The sequence below is a fragment of the Heterocephalus glaber genome, unplaced genomic scaffold (assembly GCF_053883595.1).
Source record: "Heterocephalus glaber isolate CG9 unplaced genomic scaffold, H.glaber_assembly_v1.0 deba00001428, whole genome shotgun sequence".
NCBI lineage: Eukaryota > Metazoa > Chordata > Mammalia > Rodentia > Bathyergidae > Heterocephalus > Heterocephalus glaber.
Window position 1 is genome coordinate 25,533,999 of NW_028258293.1, and position 9,867 is coordinate 25,543,865.

At 39.8% G+C, this 9,867-nt stretch overlaps 1 protein-coding gene across 1 annotated transcript; it reads left to right on the forward strand.

Moving 5' to 3' along the window:
* Positions 1–410: 410 nt before the first annotated feature.
* On the forward strand, positions 411–1,376 carry Or51g1 (olfactory receptor family 51 subfamily G member 1). The gene has a single exon (XM_004863462.1). The coding sequence runs from the start codon at positions 411–413 to the stop codon at positions 1,374–1,376; it is 966 nt and encodes a 321-aa protein (XP_004863519.1).
* Positions 1,377–9,867: the final 8,491 nt, after the last annotated feature.

Genomic DNA, 9,867 nt, shown 5'->3' on the forward strand with positions numbered 1-9,867 from the left:
TGCCTGATTCTAGTAGGCAATAATGCAAAGCCATGTGCAGTATCAATTTCTCACATATATAATATATATTCTGAGTGCTTTAGTTATTACTTGGATACTTTTTTAGGGGGAAATAAATGAAAAAAGTGGCCATGTAAAGTGACCTCATTAATCCTCTGAGAAGTCAACACAGGTGGACATACCACCCTAAAGCTAAATCTCATGGCATTCATGGGCTATAATAATTCACTATGAAAGACCCCTCCAAGACCTTCTGGCGGAGCTAATCAATCAGGTCCCTCTATCTTCTCCCATGCTATCTGCAGATCCAGGACTCATTAGTCCTAGCTAAGTTATAGAGAATTCAGCCCTGTCACTCTTCTGGAATCTCATTCCATATCACAGGTTGGTGAGTCCAAGATTGTAAAGCCATGGCCATCCCTTATAACAGCAGCCTCCAGAAAGCTACTTTCTTTCTGACTGGCTTTCAAGGTCTAGAAAATCTCCATGGCTGGATCTCTATTCCTTTCTGCTGCATCTACTTGACAGTTATTTTCGGGAACCTTACCATCGTCCATGTCATCCATACTGATGCCACTCTCCATGAACCCATGTACTATTTCTTGGCCATGCTCGCCCTCACAGACCTGGGCCTTTGCCTTTCCACACTGCCCACTGTGCTGGGCATCTTCTGGTTCAATGCCAGAGAGATTGGCATCCCTGCTTGCTTCACTCAGCTCTTCTTCATCCATACCTTGTCTCTAGTGGAGTCTTCAGTTCTGCTGTCCATGTCCATCGACCGCTATGTGGCCATTTGCAACCCACTGCGTTACTCCACCATCCTGACACCTGCACGCATTGTAAAGATGGGGCTAAGCTCCCTGCTCAGAAGTGCCCTCCTCATCCTCCCCTTACCATTCCTCCTTAAGCGCTTCCAGTACTGCCGCTCCCATGTGCTGGCCCATGCCTACTGTCTGCACCTAGAGATCATGAAGCTGGCCTGCTCTAGCATCATTGTCAATCATGTCTATGGGCTCTTTGTTGTGGCCTGCACTGTGGGTGTGGACTCCCTGCTCATCTTCCTCTCCTATGCCCTTATCCTGCGTACGGTGCTCAGCATTGCCTCCCGCCAGGAGCGTTTCAGGGCCCTCAACACCTGTGTCTCCCACATCTGTGCGGTGCTGCTCTTCTATATCCCCATGATTGGCTTGTCACTTGTGCACCGCTTTGGTGAGCATCTGCCACATATTGTACACCTTCTGATGTCTTATGTGTACCTGCTGGTACCACCGCTTATGAACCCCATCGTCTACAGCATCAAGACCAAGCAAATCCGCCAAAGGATAGCCAAGAAATTTGAGTTTGTAAAGTCACTTAGTTATTTTCAGCAGGACTAGGTTGGTATAAAAGGAGGAAAGTTAAGACATGAAATCCACACTTTTTGTTTGTTTGTAGCTATGCTTTGGAAAAATAGCATAGTCTCAATTATCAACAAAAAGTAATCAGCTGTAGAACATTCAGGCTGTGTGGCCTTGGGAAAGTAGTTACCTGACTGTCCTTTAGTTTCCTCAAATGAAGAATGAGTGTGAAAGAAATTATGACACCTTCCTTTCTCATAGAGATGTTGTAAAGATTAAATAAATAATCATGTAAATCCCTCATAATTCTCAGGAATATGACGAATATGAGGAATATGCAATTCTCAATACATATTAAAGATTATTATTTGAGAAAATCCTAATGTGTACACAGATTTCATCTTTCACTTCCCTGGACAGTAATTAAATTGATGATTTATATTTTCCTATTTTATATTTTAGTTCATATTGTGTATTATAATCATAATTTTTATTTATGTGTAACACATATTTGCATATATTCATACCCACCTCCCAGGTAGTGCCTTCTCATGAGGCTGCTTGCTAATTATGCAAAATTAAGAAAATTAAGAATGAAAGAGGAGCAAAAGTCCTGGGACTTTGAAAAAAGATATAAAATTGAAACAATATGGACAATATTCACTCATAATCTACAAAAAAGATAACTTAGACTGAGGGTTATCATTCACCAATTCAGTAGATAATCAAAGGATTTGGTTTCTTCCATATATATATATTTATGTGCATATATATATATATATGTGTGTGTGTGTGTGTGTGTGTGTGTGTGCGTGTGTGTGTGTATGTTCGTGCCATGGGTGGAAAAGCAGAAAAAATGCTTTATTTTGTTTATTTAGCAAGATGTTTTGTTCATCTCTCTGTTTAGTCATATAATGTTACAGAAATCTCGGAAAGAAATACACAGAGACAAAGAATTCGGATAAAATAATAAAATTTCTTCTCCCAAGCAGGCAGGTATGGCAGAAACCAGTCTGGTCAGTATCCCTGCGCCCTTTGTTCAGCGTTTCCCTTTTTATATCCTTTTGGCCATTATCTCCTCCCTAGTGGTCTTTGATGTGTAAATACAATTCCAGTTCCTATTTACAAGTCACAGACACAAGATAGGCACATAGACATTGTAAATTCACCCTGGCACGGTAACTTTGTTAGGTTAATGAAGTTACTGGTTAGAGTCAGATAATCGTCACCTTAAACAAGGAGTTAGGGGAAAAGCAAATCTTAAAAGAACACATTACTTATTTTCTTCTATAACTACCTTAATATTCAATCTATTAAGTTATCTAAAATTTTTCCATATCAATAACACAATTGTTGCACACACACGCGCACACACACACACACAGAGTACTATTGTTCTTCCTTGTTTATTTAATGTTCCCATGTGTCTATGTTTGATATGCCAAACTTGCTTGTGTCAGTACGCACGTCCCATTTGGCTAGTGTGGTGGGTTTACTAATGGTCAACTTGGAATGGCCAGTTGAACTGAATCAGCATGGTCTGGGTGTGAAAGACCCACCTGAGGATTGTTTCCAATGTCATAAAAAGAGAACTGAAGCGGAAGATCATTGGGTGTTGATTTTCTTGGAGAAGCTTGCCATGGGTGATTTTCCTGATGCAAACTTAGCTGTTCTCATCAGAGGAGGCTGGGTCCTCTCTGTCACTGGCAATGGCTGCTTTTCTCGTCAGGGGAGCTCTAATCTTTACCATGAGCATTGTGAGGGCTGAGTGACTCCATTTTAAAATTTGGTCCCATCTTAGAGCGAGGTGGCCTGGACATAAACTCTAGTTCCAAGAAAAACCAGAAGATGTACTTTGGCCACCTGCCTGTGATAATGTTCAGCAGTCCCCTAGCAACTCGCCTAGCAACAGCTAATCAGTAGCTACCCCAATGTCCCAGATGCTCTTCTCGATGGCTTGCAACAGCTAATCAGTAGTTACCCCAATACCCCAGTATCCCAGATGTTCTTTTCAATGACTTGAGCAACCGTTTGCAGTCCAGCACGCAAGGCACAGCCAATCAGGTTTAAACTTTCAAAACTTGCTAAATGCTAGCCAATTGTGTGATTTGCGTGTGATTTGAAACCCCGCGCCTTTTTGAAAACCCTGAGCCTTGCTGTAACCTCTATAAAAACCCCTGGTGTTTTAGAGTCTGGGCTCTCGATCTTGACCTGCTGCGTCGGTGTCTGATGAGAGTCCCTGCTCGAGCTTGAACAAACGACCCTCGTGTGTTTGCATCAGAATCGGCTCCTTGGTGGTCTTTGGGGACCTCGCAATCTGGGCACAACAAGCATCACTTTCCGGTTCCAGTGCAGATCCCTCAGCCTGGTGGCACAAATCCTTCACCCCACCAACGCAGCCTTTCTAGCTTCCACCACTGGCCTCTGGGCTTTCCTGATGCAAATCCTCCATATGGACAAGCATGAGACATTGCCATGGGCTCTAGGCCACTGGCTGGACTCACAGAGGACATTACCTTGGACTGTAGGCCTTCAGCTGGACTTGTGGGAGACATTGCTGTAGGTTCCAGGCCCTTGGATGGATTCCTCAGGTTTCTAGTGTGTGGCTAGATCTCTTGCATTCCTCTGCATTTGACTTCTTGGGTGAATAGTATAAAATAATCTTATAAATTAGATGTCCTGTATTAAATCTATTCCCTTGAAAATCCTGACCACAACAGCTAGTTTGTGTAAATTCATTTCTGTTCTTTATCACGTATGTGTAGACACATAAGGAGTGACGTCTAACACTCTATATATTCATGTAGACAAATATGTCATCTAGGACTTTCCCTGAAATCATGAGAAGGAGAAAGTTTTGGTTCTGTAATTTCTTCCCTTTCTAATTTACCTTGGCCTAACTCCAGACACCAGAAAGGAGCCATTGTAAGAGAAACACTAAGATGTAAAATTTCAACATGAAGAAGAAACAACTAGAACTAGAAAAGCTACAAGAATATTGACTACAACGAAACATCATCAGTTTCTGATATCTGACTTTCCCAGTAAGGAAGGCAACAATAAAGAAAAGTTCAAGATTACTTTTGCATAATTTTACATAGGCACCTATGGATATAAATACATACAAATGTATCCATATATTTACATACCAACTCACATATTTCAAATATGTAAATTAATATAAGGACAAATTCTAATGGAATTCTACCCTTCCTAGCACTCTGGCTGAGTTCTGCTTTAATCTTCATAGGATTGTTCCAGATGCCCGCTTCACTCATCTCTTCTTTATCCACATTCCTCCTTCTTAGCATCTCCAGTTCTTCTCATTATGCCCATCTTTCTACCACTGTGAAGTCACTGACCACCCTTTAAGATATTCTTTACTCTTCACTGTTTCCAGAGTCTCACTGGCAGGACTATATTTGTCCAGAAGCCTGACACTTATCCTGTCCCTCCCTGTTCTTCAAAGATAATTCCTTTATTCCAGGCAGAGCACTCTGACTTATCCCTCTGTCTACACAAAGAAAACATGAATGTGGTCTGCTCTGGGATAGCTGTCAACTACATTCACTGTCCAGTAGCACTTTCTGCATGTTCACGAATGGAAAGAACCCTCATCCTTACCTTCCACACTCTGTATACAGTGGCTGGCCTGACAGTATATGAGCGCTGGCCGTACATCAATTCTCACCTGTGCTCTGCTTTTGCAGTACAGAAGGATTTTCACTGAAGAATCTCTTCTCATTCTTCGAATTATTTGATTTATTATTACCTTCACTATGGCACATGCTAATTTGCTTTATTTTCACCTTTAAATATTATTTTATTTATATCCATACATTAAAACATGGCTATGCTATCACATTTATACATATGCTGATATTGGAAACAGAATTCAATCATGAGTTTCTGTTTAAACTTTATAAAGAGCACATAGATATTAAAATTCATTGGTTACAGAATTCAAAGTATGGAGAAAAAAATGAGGTTTTTATTAAAAAGCAGCACCCTCTGATTTGTAATATTAATGTAATATTAATGTAATGTAATAAATTTATAATATTCATCTATACCACACAATAATATCATACAGAAAAATTAGTAATTTCACTGATTTTATTACTTTTACTAAACCAATTTATCAGCCTTACATTCAATCCAAAGACATAAAACAATCTGAGGAAAAACATATTCTCACTATTATTCACAGTAAGAGTCTACTGCATTTCTGCAGGCCTAGGAGTGCTATACAAGAGGGAGCACTTAATGGCTCAGGTGAATTAAAATAACGTGTTTATTCTGCCCACTGAATTCATATCTGGTGACTGGACTGACTCCCTGGGAGCTATGAAATATCCATTTTTGTGGCTTCCTCAGATCTCACTAAATAAGAAAAGACCTTACCTTGTAAAGACACTCACGAAAGAGGACTTCCAGAGCTGCTTCAGAAAGTGACAAGAACAATGGAGTAAGTGTTTTTTGAAGTGTGGAAAAGTATTTTGAGAGAGATTCATGGCAATATATCTTTCACTAATAAAAGTAATAAAGTTTTCTTAAATTTAAACATTCACCTTCTATATTGATCATATTGCATAGCATCTGTGAGCCAACAAGGGAGACCTCAGGAGAAATAAAATCTGTCGGCACTTTAATCTTGAATTTTACTGGCCTCCAAAAATGTGGAAAACATAGTTTCCCATTATAAAGCTACCCTGTCTATGATATTTTATAAGCCCTATTAAATTAATATAACAGTTAATTGTGTTTGGGAATAATTCCAGTCTAAAAGTGAAGATGTACATCTAATTATGAGGCCAACAGAAAATTCTGCAATCATAAAGATGAGGATACATGAAAATTCCTAAACTCTGTGGTTGTCAAAAATGTCAAAATTTGTGATTCCATCTGGGAAGGATTAAGTCCAGAAATCTGGATTTTAATAAGCATCATAAAAGATTCTGATACAGATCCCCGAGGACTGTGATTTGTCAAACTTATTTGTATGAAGAGTGCTGAACCAAAGACTACTGAAATGCGGCCCCAAGTAGAAGGCTGCTGAATTCCAAGGGGATCCACCAGGTCAATGACTGGAATAAACCTGTGATTGCTTTAGAGACACTAGTACATTCCTTAATATATATGAGCTATGACAAAAATATTCCATGAATATTTAAAAAATTATCCCACTGAATGACACATTGCTATTAATCCTCCTCAAAACACAGTACTCCCCTTGGCTTTTTTTTTTTTTTTGGTACTGTACTGGGGATTAAACTCAGGACCTTGCGTTTGCAGAGCAAGCATGGTGCCACTGAGCTAAATCCCTGGCCCTCCCCTTCACTTTTAATACATTTACTTATGTTCTTCCCATTTTCAAGAGTGGTTTGGAAAGCCCTCTTTCACGAGTGTCTTTACAAAATTTGATAAAAAATATATGGCATGGGCCAGGGATTTAGCTCTGTGGTTCCAGCGCCTGCCTTGCAAGCGCAAGGTCCCAAGTTTGATCCCCAGTACCAAAAAAAAAAATGACAAATACTGCTGCCAAGTGTCAATCAATAGAAAAGCCGGCTCATAAAAACATTATGGTGTGTCCTCACCCAACTTATTCATAAAATCAGGCAGCATGTGAAATCTGTTCTTCCCATAAGTCAAAATGACCATGGAAGTTAAATGTTTTGAATCAATTCAGGACAATGAGGGAGCCAGGACAGTGCAATTTTAGACCAAAACAAGACTTCCAAAACTTTTTCAGAAAGTAGCAAGAAAGATGGGTTAAGTTTCTTTGAAGCAAGGGTGAGTATTTTGAGGGGGACTAATGGCAATGTGACTTTTACTGTAATAAATTTGTTTTAAATTTAAATTTTTAGTGTATGTTTCAATCACATGTCCTATGCCTTTATACTTCTGAGAGAGAACCAATAAGATGGGTACTAATTATCTAAGCAATGAAAACATTAAAATGGTCTTCCTCTCCTTTCTCTAAAGGGTCTTCTCCATCAGTTTTCATCGAGTTAAAAAACGGATGATTCATATCCCTGTATCAACATATAAAACTCCTTTTGGGGTTTTCACAGGGTGGGGAGGAGTGTTTGGGGATTGAATCCAGGGCCTTGAGCATGCTAGGTAGTATAGCACCGAACTGCACTTGCAATCCTTCTTTTTCAGTTTTCGGTTAGTAACTTTACTGTGCAGTAGAACCCCAGAACTTATTTCCCCCATCTAATTATAACTCAGCAGCCATTAAACAAACTTTCTTCATCCATCCCTGTTTTCTACTGTCACTTTCTACAACATCAACTTTTTTGGCTTCCACATATCAGTGAGACCATGCAGTATTTGCCTCTCTGTGACCACCTGTATTGGTTACTTTTCTTCTTATTGGGACAATATACCTGACGCTCACAACTCAAAAGAGAAAAGCTTTATTTTGGCTCATGTTTCAGTCCCTAGTCAGCTGGCCCCATTGCAGAATGGCATTGCACAGGACATGGTAAAGGACAGCTAAACATGGCAATGTGGACAGAAAGCCAAGAGAGAGAGAAAGAGAGAGAGGGAGCGAGAGAGCACCAGAGAGGGAGGTAAAGCCTTCTAGGCCATGCCTACAGTGGCACATTTCCTCTGACCAGACCCTGAGTCTCAACAACAAGACAGCTATTCCCCTGTAATCCAATTACCTTCCAAATACATAAAGTTTGAGGGGCAATTTTAGATCTAAACTGTAACAGTGCTTCTTTAAAAAGCACTTTATAAATATCACATCTGATTAACTATGTCTAACACACCATCACAGTCAATGTACAAAAATCATCGTTAACCTACTTCACACATAAAACATAACAAACAGTTCTTTCTCTGCTGTCCAGAAGGTGTGCAATTTCTTCAAAAGCGTCTCCACCTCTTTCATCAGTAGTTATAGTACATGTTAGTCTGGGCTTCCCATCCAGGTATCCCACAAGACCTCTCTCCTCTTCTCTTTATCCCTTATCCCTACAGTCTGAGGTGATGAGGCCCAGGGGTCCAGTCCTATCAGGGAATGGATTAAAGATCTAAGAATGAATCTCAAAGGTGCTACAGGCAACTGTATAAAAGTCAGGGCTTTAAACATCCATCCTTTATACTTCCCATGGCCTCTAGTCTCAGGCTTCCTTCTTCCTGTTGTAAGCTAGAGCTTCTGCACATAGTCTTGGTTTGGGTGTGGAGAGAGAAGAGCCTTTAATCACTAAAAGGTTGCAGAGGATGCCTGCTGAAGGTGAAAGTGGCTGGAGTCAGATATTGCTGACTTCATGGAACCTCAGGTCAGCAGTAGCTCAGCTTTCTCACATCCATTCACTTCCTCCACTACCTGCCCAAAGAGTGGCCTCCTCTATGGTTGATGAGACCCAGGGAAACAAACCAGCTGGATGGGAAAAAACAAGGTACAGAAATGAGATGAACTCATTTATTAAGGGCTCAACCTCTACCCTTTACCCTCCAGCAAGAGGTAAATAGAATCAGCAGTTACTCTGAAGAAGTAAAGTGATAATAAGGTAGGAAGCAATCTGACCTTCTGGAAGAAAACCTTTCTATAACATAAAATAATATTTCCCTGAGTGACCACAGAATATTAATAATGGAATTAGAAGTCATTAAATTTGCAAAAATCCTTTCAGAAAAAAATCTCTGAGAAAAGCAACTGGGCAAGACTAAATGCACTAAATGCACTAAATCTACCTTACCATCTCCCCCTCCAGCCTAGGTAATTATATTAGTAGTGGTCAGGAACAGAGAAATATTCTCTTAAACTTTTAATACATTCTCTGAAGATCTTTAATAAGCAGCAGCTAGGAAAATTACCTTACTAATATCTCTCCAGCTGATAGGCTAAAAGTGGCATTTCTCCAGAGATTTCTCCTGGCTTCATTATTCTGCATTTCCTTTAATTCCAGATCTCCTGCTCCAACTTTTCCTTATCATTCCCTCTCTGATTCCTCTTCTGCCTTTCTCCCTTACAACCAGAAGCTCAATTTCCAAATGGAAGAGGGTGTCTCTTCAGCTTATCACAAACAGAAGGTGGGAACAAAAGACTCTACATATCTCTAACCTTTGTCATTTAATCCCCACCCACTTCAAGCTGTCTGAAACAGGTGCCTAGATTTGTCAATTTTTTTCCTATTTTCCTTATGATCTTTGGATCTCCAGAAAGTTAAGTTTGAATCCTCTCTCAGCCACTGATTTGCTGTATGGCTTTAGGCACATTATCGAGTTCTCTAAACTTCTCTTTCCATGCCTGCAAATTGAGGAAATAACAATAAGTTGCAAGGTTTTTCTAAGATCTTTCGTGGTTACTTTTTGCAATGGTTCTGTTATAGCACCTTGTAAATAGTAGATATTCATCAGAAATTCTTTCCTCTTTATCACCATACATTATTTTAAAACATTTTCTGCTTTGGTTTGATGAGCTCTATTATTAATGGCTCTCCCTAACAGGTAATTTTATCAAGCTCTTCTGAATTCATTATGATGAAGAATGTGATAATCATGGGTCATGGCA